The sequence below is a fragment of the Pan troglodytes genome, chromosome 6 (genome assembly GCF_028858775.2).
Source record: "Pan troglodytes isolate AG18354 chromosome 6, NHGRI_mPanTro3-v2.0_pri, whole genome shotgun sequence".
NCBI lineage: Eukaryota > Metazoa > Chordata > Mammalia > Primates > Hominidae > Pan > Pan troglodytes.
In genome coordinates this window covers 156,182,434-156,208,616 of record NC_072404.2, presented here as the reverse complement: position 1 = coordinate 156,208,616, position 26,183 = coordinate 156,182,434, and the positions used below count along the sequence as shown (strand labels likewise).

General features: G+C 37.3%; 1 protein-coding gene across 5 annotated transcripts in view; it reads left to right on the top strand.

The window, feature by feature from the left end:
- BRAF (B-Raf proto-oncogene, serine/threonine kinase) overlaps nt 1–26,183 on the top strand; it is a 197,973-nt gene that overhangs the window by 70,509 nt on the left and 101,281 nt on the right. For all 5 annotated transcript variants that reach the window (XR_010158687.1, XM_009454360.5, XM_016945457.4 and 2 more), the window contains exons 2-3: nt 3,709–3,810; nt 19,013–19,276. Coding sequence is in view for 4 of the 5 variants with exons in the window: in XM_009454360.5 (XP_009452635.3) it covers nt 3,709–3,810; nt 19,013–19,276 (366 nt within the window). In the remaining variant the exon portion in view is untranslated. The remainder of the gene's footprint in view (nt 1–3,708; nt 3,811–19,012; nt 19,277–26,183) is intronic.

The following is a 26,183-nucleotide window of genomic DNA, read 5'->3' as shown; positions in this document are numbered from 1 at the left end:
GGGGATAAATCAGAAAAAATAAGACAAAAACCCATGCCCTCCTGGACTTTATTCTGTTGGGGAGTGGGAAGACACACACCAATAACAAAATGAACACGTAAAATATATATAGTAAGGTGGTCACATATGCTACGGAACAAATAAAATTAACAAAGGGCATAGAAGCTGACTCTGTGCCTTTAAGGAATGGGAGGGATAGAGCCTTTCTAAATGAGAAGGTAAGAGAATGCTTCATTGATAAGGTGACATTGGGATAAAGAGATGAATGAACTTGGTAAGACAGCAAACTTTATAGAAATCTTAGGGGAAGAGCATTCCAGGCAGAAGGAATAGTAAATTCACAAGTCCTGCACTGGGAGTATACTTGGCACGTTCAGTTAGGCCAAGTGTGATTGGAGAGGGATGAGTGACGGGAGAACAATAAGAAATGAAGCTAGACAAATAGCAGAGGGCCAGGTCATGGCTTTGGTGATTTTTAGTGGGGAAGCCAGTGGAGGGTTTTGAGCAAGAGAATGACATGTGATCTGCAGTTATAGTTTTGTTTTTGAGATGGGGTTCACTCTGTTGCCTAGGTTGGGGTGGCGCGATCACAGCTCATTGCAGCCTCAACTTCCCAGGCTCAAGCAATCCTCCCACCTCAGCCTGTGGGACCACAGGCACACACCACCACGTCTGGCTATTTTTTTTTTTTTTTTTTTTTAGAGACAGGGTCCTACTATGTTGCGATCCTCCCGTCTCAGCCTCCCAAAGTGCTGAGATTACAGGCGTGAGCCACCATGCACGGCCTGCAGTTATAGTTTTTGAAGAATAGCCACTGTGCCATTCTAGGCATGAAATAGGAGAGGCCATTTCAGAAACTCTTGTTAATAAACTAACAGAGAAATGAAGGTGGCTTAGACCAGGGTGGTAAAGGTAGAGAAGGTGACTAATATCTACATATATTTTGATTTGGAGATGGATTGAAATGGATTGTCAGATGTGAGAAAAGAGTCAAGGATGATGCTGAAGTTTTTGGTTTACTCAAAGAATGGAGCTTATTTTCTGAGGTAAAGAGACTAGGAAAAACAAGTTTTGTGGGGGTGATGGGGGAGATCAGAAGTTAGTCTTTGAACATGTTAAGTTTGAAATGCCTATTAGGTATACTAGTAGACATATTCAGCAGGCAGTTAGGAATCTGGTGTTGAGAGGAAAAGGTAGAGTTGGATTTTAAATTTTGGGCTTCATCAGTTCATAGTTGGCATATAAAGATACAAGATTGGATGAGATCACCTAGGGAGTAAGTGTAGCTTGACAAAAGAAGCCATCTGACACTTTTTCGAGATATGAAAAATTAGCAAAGGCATCATGAAAGAAAACATTGAAATACCTGACTGGAAAAACAATTTGGAACCTCTATCATTGCTTCTCAGACTTTAATATGCATATGAATCATTTTGTTAAAGTTCAGTAGATCTGAGATGGAGCTTGAGCTTCTGCTGTGTGTTTTGTTTGTTTGTTTGTTTTTTGGTGTTTTTTTTTTTTTTTGGCAGGTTGTGGGGCGGCGGTAGAAACTGAGTCTCACTATGTTGCCCAGGTCGGAGTGTAGTGGTGCACTCATGGCTCACCGCAGCCTCAACCTCCTGGGCTCAAGTAATCCTCCCACATCAGCCTTCTGAGTACCTGGGACTACAGGCATGCACCACCATGCCCGGCTAATTTTTGTATTTTTTATGGAGATGGGGTTTTGCTATGTTGCCCAGGCTGGTTGTGAACTCCTGGGCTCAAGCAATCCACCTGCCTCGGCCTCCCAGAGTGTTGGGATTACAGATGTGAGCCACTATGCTAGGCCAGCTTCTGCTGTTCTCACAGTCTTTCAGAAGATGCTGCTGCTTCTGGTCTGTGGACCCACACTTTGAGTAGCAAGACTTTATATGACAAGAGTCATGAAAAACAATTGAAAGACCTTAACATTTGTAGAAGAATAAAGATTAATATCCAGAATAAAGACTATCTATAAATGAATATGGAAAAAACAAACAACTCAATAGAATAAAAGGGAGTACAGTATAGGGAATTTTCCAAAATCTCAAATGGCCAGTAAGCATAAAAAGTGCTCAACTTTGTAAGAAATACAAATTAAAACATGATTGCCTTTTCCCTTTCAGACTGGCAAAAGTTTAGAAGTGTGATTGTGCTGGGTGTTGGTGAGATTGTGGGGAAAAGAGTGGACTTATACCCTGCAGATAGGGACTTGACTTGATACATTTCTTCTTTTGGAAGACCATTTGGCATATTTATTAAATTTTAAAATAGGTATATCCTTCAATCCTGGAATCCTATACCTAGATACCAAAAAATAAAACTTGCGCTTTTACTCTGAAAAGCAGTTCAGAACTATTTGTTGGAGTATTGTTTGATGTTGAGGAAATGGAATAATCTAAATGTCCTTTAGTAAGGAAATTATTAAATAAACCAAGAGATTTGGAACTCTTTTTTTCATTTATTTCCCAGTACATTTAAAAATTGATATCTGACATTTTTTCATTATAACTTTGAATAGTTTAAAAGGCCATAATTTCTACTGTGTGTTATATTTATGTTAAATACATTTTTTGGACAAGCCTTAAAGCTGCAGATTTAGATCATTCAACTTAGAAATAGAATCTTCCGTATAACCTAATAGCCAGTTCTCACTATCAAACCAGACAAATTGGACTGTTATTCTTTTTTATTAAGAAAAAAACCTGATTACTTATTTATCTTAAAATAGATATACTAATATGTGCCTTTTAATAACCACTAAACTTCTGGATTCTAGTCTGGCTGGCTGGATAGATGGGTAAGGCTTGGAGCCTTGCCACAAATTTGTTTCATTGATAAAATATGGTCCTGCTCTTAATTTTTCCCCCTTTTCTCTCAAGGAATTTCCCTATTTAATTGTCTATTTGTTAGGTACTTTGGAATTTATACGTCTCAGAATGGTGCATCTTAGTAGTATTTGAGGTGGAAAAGAACTTTGCCTTTCTTTTATAAAGTGGAAAATAATTATTTTAAAAGAGGAAGTAGACAAGGAGAACCAGTTCTTAAGCAGATCAATCAGGGAGCATACAGATAAAACTTGAGGATCTGGAAATTCTCTTAAAATTGTCTATGCCCACCTAACCCCTGGATACCACTGAAGTTTAGAGACTGTTGAAATAAGCAGTGCAATGCTATGAAATGAATGCTATATAACCATTAGGGAGTAAAATATATGCATATTGACGTGGAGAGACTTCTGAGACATTACTCCATGAAAAAAGCAAGTGTTAAAAGTATTTTATATATAGTATTTAATTATATATGTACATTTCATATATGTATGTCTTAATGTTTTTTCCATGAGTAAAAGGGAGACATGGAAGGCTGCTCACCAAACCATAAACAGAACTTAACCTTTTTGAAAGGGGGCCTGGGAATGTGAGGAAGATGAAGAGAAATTTCATGGTTTATTCTGAATATTCATGTATTATTTGAATCTTTTATAGTTGAGAATACGTTGTATTACTAGTGTAGAAAAAAATTTAAAGATGTTTCATAATAAAAGAGAAAAACCACTGTACTAAATGATCTCTAAGCTCAAAATTTGAGGAACACTGGCAGTTACTGTGATGTAGTTGTCTACGTTAAAATATTTCTAATTCATATACTAAGTGATTTTTATTTAAATTCTTTTGAAATATTTTTTAGGTGTGGAATATCAAACAAATGATTAAGTTGACACAGGAACATATAGAGGCCCTATTGGACAAATTTGGTGGGGAGCATAATCCACCATCAATATATCTGGAGGTAAGCTTTTGAGTATCATATCTAGTAATTTTGAAAAAAAAAATGAACTTATAAAAACATTTGTACTGATAATCTTGATTATTTTAGGAGGTGGGATTAGGAATAGATTTGGGAAGAGAGAATTAGCTTTGCCTGTATTATACTTCTTAATCTTGTTTTGTGTCACTTGTTATAATAAACATGTATTTTATAATTTAGAAAACATCAGAACTAAGGGGGAAGTGATATAAATTTCAAGGTATTACTCTGAATTAAATTTTTATTTTTATTTTTATTTTATTTATTTTTTTTTGAGACGGAGTCTCGCTCTGTCGCCCAGGCTGGAGTGCAGTGACACAATCTCAGCTCACTACAACCTCCACCTCCCAGCTTCAGACGATTGTCCTGCCTCAGCCTCCTGAGCAGCTGGGACTACAGGCGCACATTACCACGTCCACCTAAGTTTTTCTATTTTTAGTAGAGATGGGGTTTCACCATATTGGCCAGGCTGGTCTCGAACTGACTTTGTGATCCACCCACTTGGCCTCCCAAAGTGCTAGGATTACAGGTGTGAGCCACTGTGCCCAGCCAATTTTTTTTTTTTTTTTTTTTTTTTTAAAGAGAAAGCACAGTTTTGGAGCTCAGCAAACCAGTTACCATATTGGAAAATGGGGTAATTTTTTAAAATATTTTTTCCAGAATGAGTTTCCCCAAAATTGGTTTCTGCTTCCTTATAGGTAAAATTTGTAATTTTTAAATAGCTCAACATTGTTTAGCTTTACTGTTTAATAATGCCTTGAGGTTTGTGTCAAGCCTTGAGCATAATTGTAAATTTATATTCATTAATCCTATGAGTTAGTAGGTGCTGTTATAATCACAGATGAGCTTTCTTAGCATTAGTTTTCTTAAGTAGTCAGTCAGACTCCACAGCCAACAAGGTGTTACAGAATCTAGGTGGTAAGGCTCTACAGCCCACACTGCTCACTACTACCCTACACACCCTTTCTTTATAAAAGCTGGCTCAGCTGTCATCACTAGTGAGGCAAGGAGATAGAGAACTCTAAATTAGAAATGATCAGGTTGCCACTTGGCTCCAAATACCAGAGATTTTTAAGCACAGATTGAAAGACTTCTGAGCTAAATTTGTAACTTAGTAATTTAATTACTTTTTGAAGGGCAAGTTAAGTCTTAAGGATTTTATGAGAAAGTTAAGTTTATATTTCTGAAGTAAACTTGGAAGTTTGGAAATAACAGCTAATATGCTGTTTTCTTTCTCCTCTTCTTCATGTGGCTCATCCCATATCACACTCCTAGTTAATATCAAAGCTAGGACTAGAATTCTTATTTCTCATTACTATTTAGTGTACTTCCCAATAGCCTGTGCTGTCTTCTATACATATATTATTAGGAGGCTGATCAAAGGTGTCATAAGGAAGCAAGTACTGCTAATGAGAATGGCAATTTTTTATTAATCAGAATTAGACAATATAACCAGCAGTTTTTCTTCCAACCATTTCTATGTCTTGGAGACTTTGAACCCATGCTGAGATGTAATTCATTTGCCTCAATAGCTATGTCCCCACTATAGCAGTGATTCACTGCCCCCTCCTCACATAACTCTTCAGGCTTTTTACTATTTGAAGACTGATCACTAACAACAAACCTTAGAGCCTCTTATTCTGTGCCCAGTACTGTGTTAAATGTATTTTATTGCTTAACTCATTTCTTATAGTTACTTTGAGCAAGATACTAGGTACTGGATATTTTTGTTATTCCCATTTTACAAGTGAAAAAACAGAGAGGTTAAGTAACTTAACTAAGGTGACACTGCTAGTTAGGAAAGAAGGCAGATATCTAAGTCAGAAATCTGTGTTCTTGATCTCTATCTTATTCTGCCTTTATCATGACATTGTCTCGCTCTTTCCCCACCCTCACCCCCCAGACAGCTTTTCTTATTTGGGCTAAATATTTCTATTCCCTTCAGCCATTCTTAGTAACATAATTTATGGACCTTTTATTAGATACAGTCTTTTTGGTTTGTTCTTTTAGAATTAGACACACAAAATTGAACTACTTATTAAAATTAAATCTGAGTAGGACAGCATACATCAGACCATAACTCACAGGTTATATTATTAGCTTGTGGTAAAACAGATTCTTATCTTGGGGACTTGTGGTATACAATGTGTGTGTATTATGTGTATGTAGTATGCAAAGGTATGCATATACACATGTACATACACACACACTGAAGGCAGCAGTATAATATAATAATTACGATGAGCCATGGAGTCATACAGACTCCATGTTTGAATCCCAACTCTGGCTTAGTTTCTGTACTCAAGATATCCAGCCTTCTTATACCCCACCTCATTAGTAAAGTGGGAATAATATCACATCTTGGGTAAGTTAAGGATTAATTGAGTTTATAATTATGAAATAACATAGTTCCTGATTCAAATATTACGAATTCTATAAATAGTTGATTTATCTTGTACTGCTCTAGGCCTTGGGGAATAGCAATTGTCTGTCTTTTTTTTTTTCCCCCTGAGATGGAGTCTTGCTGTCTCCTGGGCTGGAGTGCAGTGGCACGATCTTGGCTCACTGCAACCTCCACCTCCCGGGTTCAAGCAATTTTCCTACCTCAGCCTCCCAAGTAGGTGGGATTACAGGCATGCACCACCATACCCAGCTAATTTTTGTGTTTTTAGTAGAGACAGGGTTTCAGCATGTTGGCCAGTCTGGTCTCAAACTCCTGACCTCAGGTGATCTGCCCCCCTTGGCCTCTCACAGTGCTGGGATTACAGGCGTGAGCCACCGTGCCTGGCCGGGAATAGCAATTTTTTAAAAAATGGCCAACAATCTCCGCCTTTTTAAGCTTATATTTTAATGAGGGGATGGATATATAGACAATGAACATATAAATGAGTTTTAGAACATTGCACTTATCACCATTTTATTTTTTTATTTTTTGTTGAGATGGAGTCTCGCTCTGTTGCCCAGTCTGGCATGCAGTAGCGCGATCTCAGCTCACTGCAGCCTCCTCTCCTGGGTTCAAGTGATTCTCCTGCGTCAGCCTCTCAAGTAGCTGGGATTACAGGTGTGCGCTACGACTCCCGACTAATTTTTGTATTTTTAGTGGAGACAGGTTTCACCATGTTGGCCAGGCTTGTCTCAAACTCCTGACCTGAAGTCATCCACCTGCCTCGGCCTCCCTAAGTGCTAGGATTATAGGCGTGAGCCACCGTGCCTGGCCATCACCATTTTATATACTATGAATGGACTCTAACCAGCCCAAGAGAAAAGACCTGTACATACTGATATTTAAAGGCCCATCAGTGAAGAGCTAGATCTACTCATTACTCACTGAGACCCACCGTTCTGCAGGTTTCTCATCTGCCATTTAAGATTCCTTAACACTTTTTTTTTTTTATTGGGGTAAAATATGCCTAACAAAATTTACCATTTTAACCATTTTTAAGTATATGGTTCTGTGGCATTAAGTCCATTCATGTTTTTGTGTATCCTTCACCACCATCCATTTCTAGAAATTTTATCATCCAAAACTGAAACTCTCTAGCCTTTAAACACTAAATCTCTATTTCCTTCTTTCTCTAGTTCGTAGCAACCACCATTCTACTTTCTGTCTCTATGATCTATGAATTGGACTACTCTAGGAACTTCATGTTAATGGAATCATATAATATTTGTCCTTTTGTGACTGGCTTATTTCATTTAGCTTAATGTCTTTGAGGTTTATCCATGTTGCAACAAGGATAATGCATATATCAAATTTTTTTTCCTTTTTAAGGCTGAATAATAATCCATTCATTGTATGTATTTACCATATTTTGATTATCCATTCATCCATCAGTGGACACTTGGGTTGCTTCTACATTTTGGCTGTTATCAATAATGCTGTGAACATGGGTGTACGAGTATCTGAGTTCCTTTTACTTCTTTGGGGTATATACCAGGAGTAGAATTGCAGGATCACATGGTGATTTTATGATTATTTTTTCTGGAGTTGCCACACCTTTTTCTGTAGCACCTGCCCTGTTTTATATTCCTACTGGCATCGCATGGGGTTCTAATTTTTTACATCCTTACCAACACTTATTATTTTCGGTTGATTAAAAAAACCATAGCCTAGGCTGAGCGCGGTGGCTCACACCTGTAATGCCAGCACTTTGGGAGGCTAAGGTGGGCGGATCACGAGGTCAGGAGTTTGAGACCAGCCTGACTAACATGATGAAATCCTGTCTCTACTAAAAAATACAAAAATTTCAGGTGTGTGTAGTGGTGCACACCTGTAATCCCAGCAATTCAGGAGGCTGAGGCAGGAGAATCGCTTGAATCTGGGAGAAGAGGTTGCAGTGAGCCGAGATCATGCCACTGCACTCCAACCTGGGGGACAGAATAAGACTCCGTCTCAAACAAAACAAAACAAAACAAGGCAAAACAAAAAAAACATAGCCTCATGTGCGTGAAGTGATACCTTATTATGGTGCTGATTTGCATTTTCCTGATGACTAACAATGTTGAGCCTTTTATTATGTGCTTATTGGCCATTTGTATATCTTTTTTGAGAAATGTCTGATTTAAGTTCTTGGTCCATTTTTTAATTGGATTGTTTTTTTTGTTCTTGTTATTGAGCGTAGTTCTTTATATATTCTAGATATCAGTTCTTATTGGATATTTAATTTGCAAATATTTTTCCCATTGTGTGGGTTCCCTTTTTACTCTGCTTATAGTTTTTTAGTCCAAATTATCTATTTTTCTTTTTGTTGCTCTTGCCTTTGATATCATATCCAAGAAATCATCACCAAATCCAATGCCATGACATTCTTCTCCCAAATGCTCTTGCATTTGGGTCTTTGATCCATTTTGAGTTAATTTTTATATGATGTAAGGTAAGGGTCCAACTTCGTTCTTTTGCATATGGATACCCAGTTTTCTCAGCATCATTTGTGGAAAAGACTGAATGGCCTTGGCACCCTTGTCGAAAACCATTTGACTATATATGCAAGAGTTTATTTCTGGGCTTTCTATTCCATTGGTCTATATGTCTGTCTTTATGCTGTCATCATACTGTTTTGATTACCCTAGCTTTGTGTAGTAAGTTTTGAAATCAGGAAATGTGAGTTCTCCAACTTTGTTCTTTTTCAAAATTGTTTTGGCTATTCAGGATCCCTTGAGATTCCTTTTTTTTTTTTTGAGATGGAGTCTCACTTTGTCACCCAGGCTGGAGTACAGTGGTGTGATCTTGGCTCACTGCAACCCACCTCCCAGGTTCAAGTGATTCTCGTGCCTCAGCCTCCTGAGTAGCTGGGATTACAGGCACCTGCCACCATGCCTACCTTTTGTATTTTTAGTGGAGACGGAGTTTCACCATGTTGACCAGGCCAATCTCGAACTCCTGACCTCAAGTGATCCACCTGCCTTGGCTTCCCAAAGTGGTGGGATTACAGGTGCAAGCCACTGTGCTCGGCCTCCATGTGAATTTTATAAAGGATGTTTCTCTTTCTACAAATAGGTCATCAGGATTTTGATAGGGATTGGATTGAATCTGTAGATTGCTTTGGTTAATACCGATATCTTAAGAATTCTTAACTCTGAAATATGAGTGGACAGTTAAGAATAACCAGATATTTAAAGAAAGCTGTCAACAGGAAAGACAGCAGCAGAAATGGTCAACAGAAACTCAGAAACAGTGCAGAAAACAGAATAAAACTTAAAAATAACTATAATTAGCATCAGAGATAAGATCTATTAGTCCTGTCTTGCTTTGTAGCAATACTAAAGAAGCAAAAGTAACAGAGAACAAGAAAGACCTCTTGGAAATTAAAAATACAATAGCCAGAAATTTATTTTTATTTTTATTTTTTTTAATTTTCTTTTTAATTCTCAGCAAGGCAAGTTACGTCTATAGAAGGGTGCACCCTTACAGATGGAGCAATGGTGAGCGCACACTTGGACAAGGGAGGGGAAGGGGTTCTTATCCCATATGCATGTGGCTCTTGCTGCTGTGTCATTCCCCTGTTGGCTAGGGTTAGACTGCACAGGCTAAACTAATTCCGATTAATAACTAGAATTTTTAAATTTTTATTATTATTTTTCTTTTTTTGAGATGGAGTCTTGCTCTGTCACCCAGGCTGGAGTGCAGTGGTGCGATCTCGGCTCACTTCAAGCTCCACCTCCCGGGTTCACGCCATTCTCCTGCCTCAGCCTCCCGAGTAGCTGGGACTACAGGCGCCCGCCACCACGCCCAGCTAATTTTGTTTTTGTATTTTTAGTAGAGACTGGGTTTCACTGTGTTAGCCAAGATGGTCTCGATCTCCTGACCTCGTGATCCGCCCGCCTCAGCCTCCCAAAGTGCTGGGATTATAGGCATGAGTCACTGTGCCCAGCCCAGAAATTTTTAAAAATATATGTATATACAGACATACAGGTATGTACATGTGTATATATGTATGTGTTGTATATATATAAATAAATGTTGAAAAATAAATATTGGAAGATAAATGTTCTAGAAAGCAGAGTAAAAGCAGAGAGATGGGAAATTTTAGAGGAAACATGAGAAAAATTAAGGAATAAATCCCAATCCATAAAAATTATAAATGCGTTTAACTGCAAGAAACAGAACCCTTCAAGAATAAGTTTCTGGAACAAATAGGGATTTTCATTTCCTTTCACATAGCAAGAAGCATAGAGGTAAATTATTGTAAGACTAGTTCTACACAGCTCAGTTGTCAGATACTTGGTTGAATCGCTATAGTCCCTTTAGCTTTCTGTCAAGACCACAGCAGATTTTTAAGATCTTTCCCTCATACAACTCCTCAAAGCAGAAAGCAGAGAACAGAGAAGTTCTCTTGTATACTAAGCTCTTGCTAGGAAGAAAATCTTTCTCAAAAATCCTCTATAACTCTTCCTTTTATATCTCATTGACTAGAATGAGGTCACATATCACCCCTATACCAGTGACTATGCTTACATTTCCTGAAGTAAGAGTCTAATAAGTCAAAAATTTCCAGTGTTCACAGTTTTTCTTCAGATTAGTTTGTATGCTGTCAAGTAGAAGTTGTGCTATGATTATTTTATTCTATAACATTTCAACAGAAGCCCCTTTTAAGTTTCTATAGGAAGATAAATCTTCAACTACTTATTCTTGCTTCTTCTCTTCATTGTAGCAAAACAGAGAAATTGGTTACACCACCATCAGAAATCCTCTTGATTTTCTTTTTCCCACGTACTAATTTATTTAAAAGCCATCTTTTCAGTTCTAGATGTTCTCCTACTGGCAGATAACAGTTAACATTCTATTGATTCCCTTGATGATAACTACAGTGAAATATGAGATACAGTACTCTAAAGAATTTCAAATTTGTCTTCTCAGTTGATCTTTGGTTCCCTTTTTTCTACCATCATCCAAAGGAAGAAAAGATAAATTTACTCTGAAAAGTTGTTCCCCAGAGTTTCTTCATTTCCTCTCAGTGTTTGCATATTCATTTATCCAACAAATTATTGGAATGCCTTCTATGTGTAAGATATAATGCTAGATGCTTTTCTAGTAGTAGATTCTTCTTTCTGTACTTGATTTATTGGAGCCCAGAGATGAAGGGATACTGTCTCTGTAATCACCCTACAGCTGAGTCCTAACTACTTCAGAATTTATGGTTGAATCCTACAGTCCCCTGTAGACTGATGAAGACAGTAACAGCTCCTGACATTTACTGAGTACTTACTATGTATCAGGTACTAATCATATATTAGTTCATTTAATCTTCAGCCTACCCTTTGAGTTACACTTAACTATTCTCATTTTCATTTTATAAATGAAGCAATTCAGGCACAGAGGGATTTAATAATATGGCCAAGGTTACACAACTTGTAAATGGTAGCCAAGGTTTGAATCCCAGACATTCTGAATTTACAGCCCATGCGTTTAATCACCGTATCATTCTTAACGCTTGGCAGCCTTTCTGATTTTTAGTCTATATAGAACCTAGAATAATACAGAGGCATTGTGTCAAACCCTTCAATGAAATGAATACTGGAAGCTGGATGCTTCCTGTGGAATGCAGAACAGTCCATTATATATCATTTATGGGCAGTTTGTAAGATTTCATTGTATCTTGTGAGAGTAAGAATAATTAGACTAAATTTAATTAACTAAATGATAAAAAATAAAATGTTTATTTCGCTGCTTTTTCTCATTACATTGAAATTAAATAGATCCTTAGATTTTTTCCCTTCTATTTTAATTGAGAAATAATTCACATACTATACGATTAACTTTTTAAAACTGTGTAATTCAGTGGTTTTTACTATATTCACCACTGTCTTATTCCAAAACATTTTTATCACTCCCCAAAAGAAACCCTTTATGCATTGGTAGTCATTCCCTGCAGCCCCTGACAACCACTGATCTACTTTTTGCCTTTATGGATTTGCTGGTTTAAATATTTCATATAAATAGAATTATATTATGTGGCCTTTTGTGACTGGCTGCTTTTACTTAATGTAATGTTTCCAAAGTTTGTTTATGTAGTAGTATGTATCAGTACTTCATTTCTTGTTATGGCTGAATATTTCATCATACACATATATCATGTTTTGTTTATCCATTCATCAACTGATGAACATTTGGGCTACTTATATGTTTTTGCCATTATGAATAATGCCACCATGAACATTCACGTGCAAGTTTTTGTGTAGATATATTTTCATTTTTCCTGGCTGTATGCCTAGGAATAGAATTGCTGGGTCTTGTGGTAACTCTGTTTTACACTTTGAGGAACTAACTGCCAGACAGTTTTTCAAAGTTGCTGCACTATTTTGTATTCCTAACAGCAATGTATGAGGGTTACAGTTTCTCTCCATCCTCATCAACACTTGTTATTATCTATTTGTTTTTTTAATTAAAGCCATCTTAGTAGGTGTGAATTGGTATTTCATTTGGTTTTGATTTGCAGTTTCCTAATGACTAATAATATAGAACATCTTTTCATGTTCTTGTTAGCCATTTGTATATCTTCTTTGGAGAAATGTCTATTCAAATCCTTTGCCCACTTAAAAAAACTGGGTTTGTCCTTTTATTACTGAGTTGTAAGAGTTCTTTAGGCCAGGCATGGTGGCTCACACCTGTAATCCCAGCACTTTGGGAGGCTGAGGTGGATGGATCACTTGAGTCCAGGAGATCGAGATCAGCCTAGGCAACATGGCGAAACCCTGTCTCTACAAAAAATACAAAAATTATCCAGGCGTGGTGGTGCATGCCTGTAGTCCCACCTGCCCGGGAGGCTGAGATGGGAGGATCGCTTGAGCCTGGGAGGTGGAAGTTGCAGTGAGCCAAGATGGCAGAGTCACCCAGGCTGGAATGCAGGGGCGCCATCTTGACTGACTGCAACCTCCACCTCCTAGGCTCAAGCCATCCTCCCACCTCAGCCTCCCGGGCAGCTGGGACTACAGGCATGCGTCACTGTGCCCGGATAATTTATGTATTTTTTGTAGAGATGGGGATTTGCCATGTTGCCCAGGCTGGTCTCGAACACCTGGACTCAAGCGATCCTCCCGCCTTGGCCTCCCAAAGTGCTGGGATTACAGGTGTGAGCCACCGCACCTGGCCAGGAGTTCTTTATATATTCTAGATAGTAGATCCATGACTTGCAAATATTTTCTCCCATTCTGTGGTATTTTTTCCCACTCTTTCAATTTTGTCTTTTGAAGTACAAAAGTTTAAATGTGGATGGAATTCCAATTTATCTATTTTCTGTGGTTGCTGTGCTTTTGGTGTATCATATATGAGAGACCATTGCCTAATCAAAGGTCAGGATGATTTACTCCTGTGTTTTTTTCCTAAGAGTTTTATAGTATTAGTTATATAGCCAAAACAGGTTTAGTTGCTTGCTGCCTGCAGAGTCCAATTAGTAAGAGCAAAGTCTAGTATAAAGTGACTTTTTTATTCCAAAGTTAGCTTAAAGGAAGAAGACGTACAGGCTTCCTGCCTTAAGGGTACTGCTTCCCTGTTGGAGCAGAAAGTGGGTGCTTTTAAAGAAGGTGCCTACACGGGGGCAGAAATGAGCGGGTGGAAGATCTGCATATTCCCTTCGGTGCCTTCTCTCTCAGGCAGTCAAGTTGGTGGCTTCATGGGCAAAAATACCTCAGAGGTGGCTGAAAACTCTAGCAGTCTTACTTTTGGTTGTAGATCAACTGTTACCTCTTGAGGCAACCTCCTGACGGGTGAGAGTTCCACTCAGGATTGTCTAAGCACATAATTAGATGAACTTGCCTTGTAGGGAATGTCTGGTGAAAAGGAGATAAAAGGCCATAATTGCATTTCTTTTATTCTTTTATCTTTTTCTTTTTGAAACAGAATCTCATTCTGTCACTCAGGTTGGAGTGTAGTGGCATGATCTTGGCTCATTGCAGCCTCTACCTCCTGGGCTCAGGCGATCCTCCCGCTTCAGCCTCCTGGGTGGCTGGGACTATATGTGCATGCCACCATGCCCAGCCAAGTTTCATATTTTTTGTAGAGATGGGGTTTCACCATGTTGCCCAGGCTAGCCTCAAACTCCTGGGCTCAAGTGATCTGCCTGCCTTGGCCTCCCAAAGTACTGGGATTACTGGTGTGAGCCACCACCCCTGGCATATAATTGCATTTCTAAAGAGCTAAGTAGGAAGTGGGGAGGAGGAGGAAAGAAAAAAATTTAATTAAACTTTTTCTTAGAAAAATGAGGGTGCTCAATTATATAATAGATATGTGACCCATTTTGTTTTGTTTTTAATTTTTGTAAAGATGGAGTCTATGTTGCCCAGTCAGGTCTTGAACTCCTGGCCTCGAGTGATCCTCCAGCGTTGACCTCCCAAAGAGCTGGGATTGCAGGCGTGAGCCAACATGCCTGGCCTATTTCGAGTTAGTTTTTGGATATGTTGTGAGGTAGTAGCCCAACTTCATTCTTCTGTGTGTGGATATTCAGTTGTTCCAGCGCCAGTTGTTGAAGAGACCATTCTTTCTCCATTGAATTGTCTTGCTGGCTTTGTAAAAAAAAAAAATCAATTGACTGTAAATGTAAGGTTTTATTTCTTGTTCTATTGAGAAATAATTCACATACTATATTATTCACTTTTTTTAAAGTGCGTAATTCAGTGGTTCTTAGTGTATTTACACAATGGACAACTGTCACCACTATCTGATTCTAAAATATTTTTATCATTCCCACAAAGAAACCCTTCATGCATTGGAAGTCATTCCCTCCAGCCCCTGACAACCACTGATCTACTTTTTGCCTTTATGGATTTACTAGTTGTACCTTGTTCTTTTCTGTTCTATGTGTGTGTTCTTATTCCAAAATTATTACGCTGTCTTGATTACTATAGTTTTATAGTTAAGTTTTGGAATCAGGAAGTATAAGTCCTCCAACTTCTTTTTTCTTTTATAAGATTGTTTTGATAATTTCAAGTCCGTTGTATTTCCATATGAATTTTAAGATCAGCTTGTCAGTTTCTACAAAAAAGAATTGAGATTTTGAGAAGGATTGCATTGAATCTGTAGATCAACTTGGAAAGCGTTGTCATTTTAATGATATTAAGTCTTCTTAGATTCTTTTTTTTTTTTTGAGATGGAGTCTTGCTCTCGTTGCCAGGCTGGAGTGCAGTGGCGTGATCTCAACTCACTGCAACCTCCGCCTCCCAGGTTATCAATTATTACTAATACAAATATTTATTGGATTTTTGCTATGTGGTAGTCTCTACAATAATTTGTTTTACTTGTATTATCTCATTTAATCCTCACAAAATTATTTTGAAGTTGAGAAAAATTTGCCATATAAAGAAGAGTATGATAAAATATTCTAAAGGAGGTAAAGAGAAAGGATACCTCTTCTGGATTTTAACAAAGAGAGCTTAGAATTAGACTTTTTGAAAAATATTTAGAGTTTTGATGAGAAGGAATAGGGTTTTTGAAAAATTGTCTCCTGAAGAAGTGGTATCTGGTATCTGCAGCATCTTGAATAACCAAAGAAATGGTGGTGGTGGTTGTGGTTGAGGTTTGCACATATGTTGGAGTGGCTTGCTCATATTAGTAGAGTGAGAAAACAGAGGAAAAGGGAAAAGTAGATGATATGAGAGAAAACTGAGGGAATGGTAGACTAAGGCCCTAAACACCCAATATTAGCACTGAAGTGAGAGTAGAAGAAGAATGGGGAAAGATATGGAGAATTATGTAGATAAAGAAGTAGAGTAAACTTTTCATTTGATGACTTTGATCTTCAGAGTGGATTTGAAGGTAATGTTATTTTCAGAGTGAATTAAAAGTTGAAGGATGAAGTTAAGATCCAGAGAAGAATTAGGAAGATTGGAATAACTGTTTTGACTATAATATGATGTTAAAAACAAGCATGATTTTCAGGCAGTAGTGTGAAGGACCAGGCAAATCTAAGTTCCATAAATTGATCATAGAACTAATTAGACCAGTTTTATTATTTTCTCCAACAGTGTGTGGTAACCTGACAGGAAAAAATAGAACAATTGAATGGTCAGACTTACCCAAAATTTGTATCTGGCAAGCTAGTTGATAAAATAACAAGAATTAGCCAGAAAATCTTAAGATATCACCAATGGCATTGTTGTAGTTGTGAGCCGCAAAGTATGTGAAGGAAGACAACAATGGCCAAATCTTAGCAACTGTTTGAGAGATTAATGTTGACCTTGAACAGATTAATGTAATGAGATAGACATTTAAGAAGTTGGGATAAGTATGTGTGCCCCAGGGGTGCGTGAGGTTCTAAATCGAGATCTTTTCATCATTTTTATTGCTTTTGTAAAGACTGTGATGCTTCTCCAGGTCTTAAAGGTAGAATGGAAATAAATGCTTTTAGAGGTGAGAGGTTTAGAGAAATCTATGGCAGTGTTAAAAGAGTAATTGAAGTTCATATTGAATGCAGCAAGGGCAGTAGGTAAAATGAGCCAGGGGCCTTGGTAGATTGCAGCTTTGAGGATAGGGACAGATGGAATAAGTAGATGTTTTGTACTTAACAAAAGGAAAAGCTATTGATAGATGTGGTGAAGTGATAGTTTATAATCTGTCATGGAGGGATCAGTATACTTTCAAAAATTAAAGCTAACATTTTGGTAAGGAAATATGTTTGGAAAATTGTTCTGTTCATTACTTTTCCTAAGGTTTATTTTGTCTAGTAACTGTACTTGCTCAGGTGACAGTAAATAAGAATATTTTATCCATGCAGGAGGAACCTTTGTGTTCCAGACTGCATTTATGTGATCTTCAAAGAGTAGGAATTGTGTTTGTCTTATGTGTGGTTGTAGTCTGAGCCCTAACAGTGCCAAGCACATGTATCAGTATATATTTACTGAGTGATTGAAGGCTCAATAAGTAAATTTTATTGAGAGAAGTATGCTTAAGTAATTAGGCCTTGGTACTGAAAGCTAAACCAAGTTGTAGCTCAGAAAATTTGGAATCTACCTGTTTATAATGCCCTCATCTACTATGAAACAGGGTCTGGGTAGGGCAACTAGCAGGCTGTAAACAAAGAAGACCTTTTGATGAAGTTTAAATCTCTTACCTCAGTAGCTCTTGTTACTATTCCCCGCCCCCCTTATTTGTTCGAAAGTATGTGGTAAGATGCAGCATAGCAGGGTCCTGTGGCCCTTATTGAAATGAAATTTCTCTTTCATTCTCCTCTACATTTTATAATTCTCCCTTCCTCCCTTACATTCAGACTTGATAGCATGGCGTATATACTCTCTACAATCTATTCCCTTTCACCTTTTCAGCCTTATTGTTTCTCTACCTATTTTTCATTTAAATTTCTTTCTTTCCTTTTTAAGAAAACAGGGATGCTGCTAAAGCTTCATTTAAATTTCACAAACATATATTGATCTTTTGCTATGTCCCAGGTATTGTATGACATTGAGCTATACCAATCTATAGTTTTTCATGTGTCTTAAACTTTCTCGCCTTTGTTACAGAAAAAACAAACTCTTTGTTACAGAATTTTTCCCATATAGAGGACTCCTTCCTCCCTGCTTTCTTCATCCATCTAAATGCCAACCTTTCAAGGCTGTCCTCCTTCCTCATTATTACTTTGTGTCAAGAATATTGTTTATTTCTCATGTACAGCAGTTACACAAATAAAAATACACCCATCCTACTCCACTGCCCAACAGTAAACTCCTTGAGAGACGGGAAAGGCCATTTTAAAATATTTGCTTCTCTCTTTCATAAATGTTTGTAGTATTGCATCTATTTGAGATGGTAGGTAGAAATAGTAGAGCATGGTGTGAGTGAGGGGATTACCAATGCCTAAAAGAACTATGGACTTGTATATTCCAATTCGTTCAATGTCATTCTGTTCTTTTAAAATTTGATATCTTGTATGGTTGCTTGACTTTATAGCCTTCATCAAATGAAACTTCTAGGAAGATACTCTGATGGATAGTAGCCCCATAATTTCTTGGCTGTAGGGTATAAGCCACATTTTCAAATACAATTCTGTTTTTTTTTTTTCTTTTTTCACAAGGCTTACAGCTTTGCATACTAGTTCCAATCTCTAAGCAGCATTAGGTGGGGAAAGAAGTCATCAAACAGCCATACTGAGAAGAATAAAGTATTTTAACTGATAACTATTCCAGAAAGAATGTGGCAGTTACACATCTTCTAAACCCTATTAAGGAGGTTTTGGTACTAACAGTGAGATCTGGTACTGTGTCCTAAATTTTGGGGTTTTTTTTGGACAAATCCTTAATACCTCATGTCCTTTTCAACTTCTTTTTCTGTTGAGAGAGAGAGAATGAATGGAATTCATATGCCTACAACTTTTCCGGGACAAAATAATTCTTTTAATGGGAGGAACACTTTTCCTTGATACAGTGTTTTATCTTACGTTAGACATGATTTGGAAGGTAAATATAAGTGGACCAGAAAATTGGAAATACTGTGCTTTTTTATTATTCATGGACCATCTAGATATCACATATGTATAGGTCAAATTTATCAGGTGTAATATAGTGTAGTGTCTAATAACAAAGAATTTATCAATTTAAAGGTGAAAGTATTTATAGTATTTCTGGCACTTATTTTGTAATTTGAAACTTAAAACCCTATCAACTGGTGAAAAGATTATAATCAAAGGCTAAAATTTTATATTCTCTTTTGTTAATGTCAGGACAAAGTCCGGATTGAATATAAGTCTGCTTTATTTTATAGGCCTATGAAGAATACACCAGCAAGCTAGATGCACTCCAACAAAGAGAACAACAGTTATTGGAATCTCTGGGGAACGGAACTGATTTTTCTGTTTCTAGCTCTGCATCAATGGATACCGTTACATCTTCTTCCTCTTCTAGCCTTTCAGTGCTACCTTCATCTCTTTCAGTTTTTCAAAATCCCACAGATGTGGCACGGAGCAACCCCAAGTCACCACAAAAACCTATCGTTAGAGTCTTCCTGCCCAACAAACAGAGGACAGTGGTGAGTCAGTTTTAATATCACCATTTTGCTGTTTCTTTGTATTTTTCAGACAGATCAGTTGTTGAAAATTAATATATTATTACTTCATACTCAAAGGTCATGCAAATAGAGGCATCCATGTCATACAGGAATGAAAAATATATAATTATTTGGTGGCAAAGTCTATATTCCTTAACTGAAATAAATGGTATTGTCTCTAGTGTTGGATTTGACATTTAAACCTGTCTGCCAAACTTGAACCACAGTCATGTCTAAGCACTAGTTTAAAATAAATCAGGATTTTAAGACTTGAGCTTGTTCATTATCTAATGTGTGTCAGGTAAGACTCATTCTTCACCCTTGAGAAATCTCCTTTCTTAGTTATATTATCAGATGTTGAACGTTCAGTGTGATTGATATGTTTCCCCTCATCTACTTCATTTTTGGTTGTTGAATATTAGTATTACCATTGGAACAGCGTACCCTGTAACATTTGAAGCATTTAAAGAGAAATCTGTGGAATTATTGTGGGTGGTCTATAATCCTTAAGTGCAACGAATATTGTTAGTAGACTTAATAAGTAACCCATCTGTATACATCACTACTTTTTAAATGTCTATGGTTACTTTTGACAATAAAAATTCCAAATACAACTGAAGTCAAAATTTTTCATTTTTTTTCTCTGACAACAGAAATCAAAAGTGCAATTGGTCATTGTTTAATGTTCCAAAAATTCCTTTCTGACTTGAAAAAAAAATGTTATTATAGAGGCATTTTACTTTCAGAAGTTAAGAATTCCTGCATATGAGTTTAGAAAACTAATGGAGTTACGAGTTACCAGCCTGTAAGTTTTTATCTTAGGAAATATGGCTTTCTAAAGGCATCATTTATTGTCAGGGAATAAAAAGTAATAAAATAAAAAGTCATACTTTTTCTGCCCTTTTTCCATGTACAGACAAAAGTTGGTTGTAAAAAATAGACTCTAATTTTTCATTGTACAGAATTACAAATCAATTTGTAAAACAAATCCAGTTCTCCTACCCTTTCTCTTTATTCTGTTGGGTAGAATAAAATTAAAATTATTTTTCCCACGTTAAGATGGGGAATTACTAAGCATATCTTTCCAGGGATGCCCCACTTAAAAGGGGAATATCAACATATGAATTATCTGTAAATAGATAATCTTCGAAGCAGCCTAACAAAACTGGCAAACATCCCATCCCCAGTAGATCTTAAATTAATTCTTTATTGTCTGTATTCATGAGCAGAAAGTAGGAAATGTGTTCTTCAGTCCCAGGCGTTTCCCTTCTCTTCATCACGGTATTGTTCCTTCCAGGTTCCACTCAACTTAGTAATTTTGTGAGTTTCTGTATACAAATGTAAAATTGGGGTTGTTGGAGCCTTTCAAATTTCTCAACCTAATGATTAAGTTTAACTAGCCTCCGGCCGGGCACAGTGGCTTGCGCCTGTAATCCCAGCACTTTGGAAGGCTGAGGCGGGCAGATCACGAGGTCAGGAGGTCAGGAGATCGAGACAGTCCTGGCTAACACACGGTGAAACCTTGGCTCTACTAAAAATACAAAAAGATTAGCGGGGCGTGGTGGTGGGTGCCTGTAGTCCCAGCTAATTTGGAGGCTGAGGCAGGATAGTGCTGTGAACCCGGGAGGCGGAGCTTGCAGTGAGCCGAGATCGCGCCACTGCACTCCAGCCTGGGCGACAGAGCGAGACTCCATCTCAAAAAAAAAAAAAAGGTTTAACTAGCCTCCTCATATTTATGAGAGAGGCCAAGAGAAATTTACAAGTATCACTAAAGCTTATAATTTCCCTTTTAAAAAGAAATAAAAACAACTGAGACTCTTCAAAGATGTAAAATGATAAATGAATAACTATTAGGCAATTGACTAAGCTTACCTTAATTATCCTGGCTAGGCTTAGATTAAATAAGTAACTTGTTCTTGTCCGTCATACTCCCAGTTTAACAATTCGTATTCAATACTCAGAAAAACTGTATATCGTGAACTTAAAAGGCCTTATGAATCATCAGTAAATGGGTTTGTGGTATTAAACTCTTTCAAGAACGTTATTTTGCCATTCTCTCTTTTATCTGAATCTGTTAACCCTTTTCTTAACTACCTCTTTTCCTCTCCTTTTCTTCCCTCAATTCTTATTAACATTAACAGTTACTATTTGAGCATTTGCCATGCTGTGTTCCAAGTTCTGTGCTAAGGACTTTACATACATCTTCTCAGCCAGGATAATTCACATTCTAAGTAAAATTGTTTGTGGTAGTGAATGACAGTTCCTCTATCAAAATACATGTTTCTGTTTGTCCTGAACACTCAGGAACAAAGGGCAGTAGAACCTACTAGCAGCAAATGAAATCAAGTACCAAGAATGAGATTATGTTTTTTAAAGTGGACTTAGATTTGTAGTCCAAGATAGCACACTAAACACTTGCCTTTATATCTTTGTTCCTTTCCAGAAATTTCATTGAAATGATAGTAAAGATATGTAAAAAGAATCATAAAACAGGATAGGATTCTGTCAGAGAACTAGAAATTTTTAAGAATTCCTGGAAGATGGAAAATATATGAATGGTTACTTAAATAAGCCAAAATAGAAAACCAAACAAAATACTAGGAGCTAGATTCTTACATGAAGGGAGCCATTCTTAGCAAAATCCTGATGAAGCAGATAGCATAGTCAGCAGATTACAAAGAAGTGGATTTGCCTCTTGGGTAGTCGTCAGAGTAATTAGTCGAAGGTCTTGCTCTGGCAGGAAGACAAAGTCATGTGTCTTCATAAATCGAGCTGGTGATGTAAATATGAATATTTTGAAGGTGTGTGTTAGTTGTGAGTCCTGTGGAGAACCAAAACAAACCTCAACTAAAAACATTGAAATTCTGAATTCAAAAAAAATTTTTTAAAGGTCATGGCCTGATATTTTTAGACATCTGATAATGGGTTGCTGAGTCCTGAGTCCCCAGTATAGCCTTACATTGCACATGTCCATAGAGATGTGAATGTTGCCTCCTAGAGTTGTACAACAAGGGGATCCTGTTAGTTCCTCTTCTGTATATATGGAACAAATAATTTATAGCATTTATTCCATGAAAAAGCTCTAAAAGTCGTTTTCTAAACAAAATTTCTGCCTGGAGAGTTCTATGTGACTGCTGTGTGTGTTCAAATGGTGGAACTGAACATCAGATGTCCCTGAACCTCAGAGAAATCCAGTGGGGTAAAAAGTAAACGTTAATCTACCGAGGAGTAAAATAATACTCTGCTTCCATCTGGAATATACCAGACTTCTTCTCACGTCTATACCCATTAGTAATCTGTTTGGAAAACAAACTGCTTTCCCCTACTATACTGTCAACACAACAAATTTTTGTGACTAGATGTGTGGGGGTGTTTTTCCCCACCAAGCAATCTCCAGTTCTCTGTAGATAATCAACTGGGTGTCTCTACCCAATTGTCTGCAATTGTTGTTAAGTTGCCTTCAATTTAACTCAATTCTGACACTATCTACCCAGCTATAGCATAGACCCCACAGGTTAAGAGCTCAGTCCCACAAGACTGTCCCCCTCTTGAGATGCTAGTCCCAAGTTCCAGGTTGTGACTTACACTTCTGACCAGCTGGCTATAAATCAAGGATTCCCACATCTTCTAATCTTTGATCATTTGCTAGAATAGCTCACAGAACTTCAAGAAACACTTAACATTTACTGGTTTGCTATAAAGGATGTTACAAGAGGTAAAAGACGAGCAGCCAGATGGAAGAAATGCATAGGGAAAGGTATGGGGGAAGGGATGCAGAGCTTCTGTGCTCTCTTTAGGAGCATCACCTTCCACTACCTCCAAATGTTCAGCACCCTGGAAGCTCTAGGAACATTGCATTTCAGTGATTTTTATGGAAGCTTCATCATATAGGTGTGATATTTACTAGGTCAATCTCCACGACCTCCCCACTTCTCAGAGGTTGGTGGATGGGGCTGAAAGTTCACATTATGGCTTGGTCTTTCTTTTGACCACCTTCCATTCAGGAACCCACCAAAAGTCACCTTGTTAGAACAGAACATGCTCCTACCACCTAGGAAATTCCAAGGGAATCAGAGCTCTGTGTCAGGAACCAAGGTCAAAGACAAATATGAGAACAAAAGATGCACCTGGCACCCTGATCACTCAGGAAATTACAAGAGTTTTAGGAGCTCTGTGCCTAGAACTGGGGTTGGAGGCCAAAGGGTTGAAGACCAAAATATATATTATTATAAACCACAATATCAGAGTTTGTCAACATAATAAACCACTTGCCATTTGTTGGACCTATACAACTGTACAGGAGTAAGTCCACACCAAATCAACCTAATTTTTATTTATAAATATGACTAGAACACCAAGAGCAACAGAGAAAACTCAAGAAAAGAAAGCAACTAGAAGATGTAAAAATATTATAGCTCAGGATGTACTTCATTCTTGAAGCCAAATCAGTTTGATATAAAAATTGAGTCATTCAGAGGACCACAGAGTTTGTGAAAATTGAAAGTATGATTGTTGACTTTTGTTAAACAGAAAGGCCAAACATTAGGATAGCTAGAGTTAATAAGTATTTTGGAAAGTAAAGCTAAAGACATACCTTTTAAGATATGAGATAAAGTGGGCAAATATGAGAAAAAAGATAAGAGACATGGAGAGAGCAAAAGTTCCAACTTCTCTTTAATAAAGAAGCAAACAAAAATAGGGGGAAGATGTATTCACAGACATAATACAGGAAAATTTTCCTGTGTTAAACAAAAACCAGCCTTCAGATAGATAGGGGCAACTGACTGTCAACAGGAAAACAAAAACAGAGATTGACCTGGATACTTGCTGTATAATTCGAAAGTTGAAAGAGAACCTTTTCAGAAAGATAAACTGGTAATCTACGGGAGAATGAAAACTGGATCATTTTCTCATTGGCAAACTGAGGGCTAGAAGGCAGTGGACCAGGGCCATTAAAGATCTGATGGAAGTTAATAGCCAAGCTAATATTAAAAGTAAGACACTTTGGGTATCTAGGGACTGAAAATTATTTCAGTAGAATATAATAGGTATCTAGAAATAGATCCCAGAATTTCAGAAAATGTAATATGAAAAAAATGGTTCAATCAGTAAGAAGAAGGTGAATTATTTAATTTTTGGTGCTGGCATATGTGGAAGAAAATAAAATTGGGCCCACATCTTAGACTGCTTACAAAAGTAAATTCTATCAGAATCAAGAGATTAAATACCAAAAAAAAAAAAAAAAAAGTAAATCTTTCAAGAAAAATCTAGTAGGCTGCATGTAAAATCTAGGAGTTGAGGTCACTATCTTAATCAAAACTTAATTGGCTCAAAAGCTGTAGGAGACAGATGGATTAAATACAATTTTGAAATTATGTATGTCCCCCCCCACAAAAAAAAAAAACCTTAACAGAGTCAATAGTCTGTATAAATTTGGAAACAGCATTGGTGCCCAGATACCAAGAAGTAAATAGTCTTCTGAATATACAAAAAACACTTGAAAATTGGCAAGAAAAAGACAAAACCCAGCAGAAAAATAGGGAAAAGATATAAATAGGCAGTTCGTATAAGATGAAATCCAAATGAACAGTAAAGCATGTGAACACTGTTCAGATGCAGTCAGTCAGTTGTGAGTGTACAAATTAAAACTATGAGATCATTTCATCTGTCTGGCAAAATATAAATTATTATTGGCAGGGGTGTAGTGAGAAAACTGCTCCCTTAGTTAAGGATAGAAATGTGAAGTATCACAGCTTATTGGAAAGCACTTTGATAATATCTGTCAAAATTTACAAGAACTGTATCTTCCAAGCCAGTACTCCATCTATTGGGAATTTAGCACATAAAAGCACCAATATTTATACAAGGATATTTGTTAAATCATCGTAATAAGAAAAAAATATAGAATGTCATCAGTAGAGAAATGGTTGTATAAATCATGGTACAGCCACACCATGTAGTACAATGCAGCCTGTGAAAAGACTTGTACTTGAAGGTTTTTCTGAGAGGTATTATAATTGAGAAAAGGAAAGCTGTTGGAAACTCTGATATTACTTACTTATTCTTTATGTATACCACATTGCAATATTCTAGTAGGTCTAGAAATATCTCTCTCAAATAGAAATGCTGAATAAAATATGTTTATTTAAATGTATAGCTGAGCTCAATAGAAAAACCTATAGAGGGTGAAAACAAAGACGGAGTTGAAAAAACCGGAAAAGCATAGGAGCTGATATGTTAAGGTATCGCTGAACTATAACCCTCAACAAATCTAACCCACCATCTATTTTTGTATGGCCTGTGAACTAAGAATGGATTTTACATTTTTAAATGCTTGAAAAAAGTTAAAGGAATAATAGTATTTCATAATCTATGAAAATCACACGAAATACAAATTTTGGCCAGGTACGGTGGCTCATGCCTGTAATCTCAGCATGGGAGGCTGAGGGGAGTGGATCACCTGAGGTCAGGAGTTCTAGACCAGCCTGGCCAACATGGTGAAACCCACATCTCTACTATAAATACAAAATTGGCCGGGTGTGGTGCCGCATGCCTGTAACCCAGCTACTTGGGAGGCTGAGGCAGGAGAATCGCTTGAACCTGGGAGGTGGAGGTTGCGGTGAGCCGAGATTGCGCCATTGCACTCCAGCCGGGGCAACAAGAGCGAAACTCCATCTCAAAAAAAAAAAACAAAATAAAATTTCAGTGTCCATCAGTAAAATGTTATTGGAACACAACAATGCTACTCTGTTTATATGTTGTCTGTGGCTGGTTTCATGCTTTAGCAGCGGTGTTGAGCAGTTGTACATCACAGTGTAATCTACAGAACCTCTGGTTCTTTATGGAAGAAGTTTGCTGACCTCTGCGGTCGTGGCCTCAGGTGGGCCAG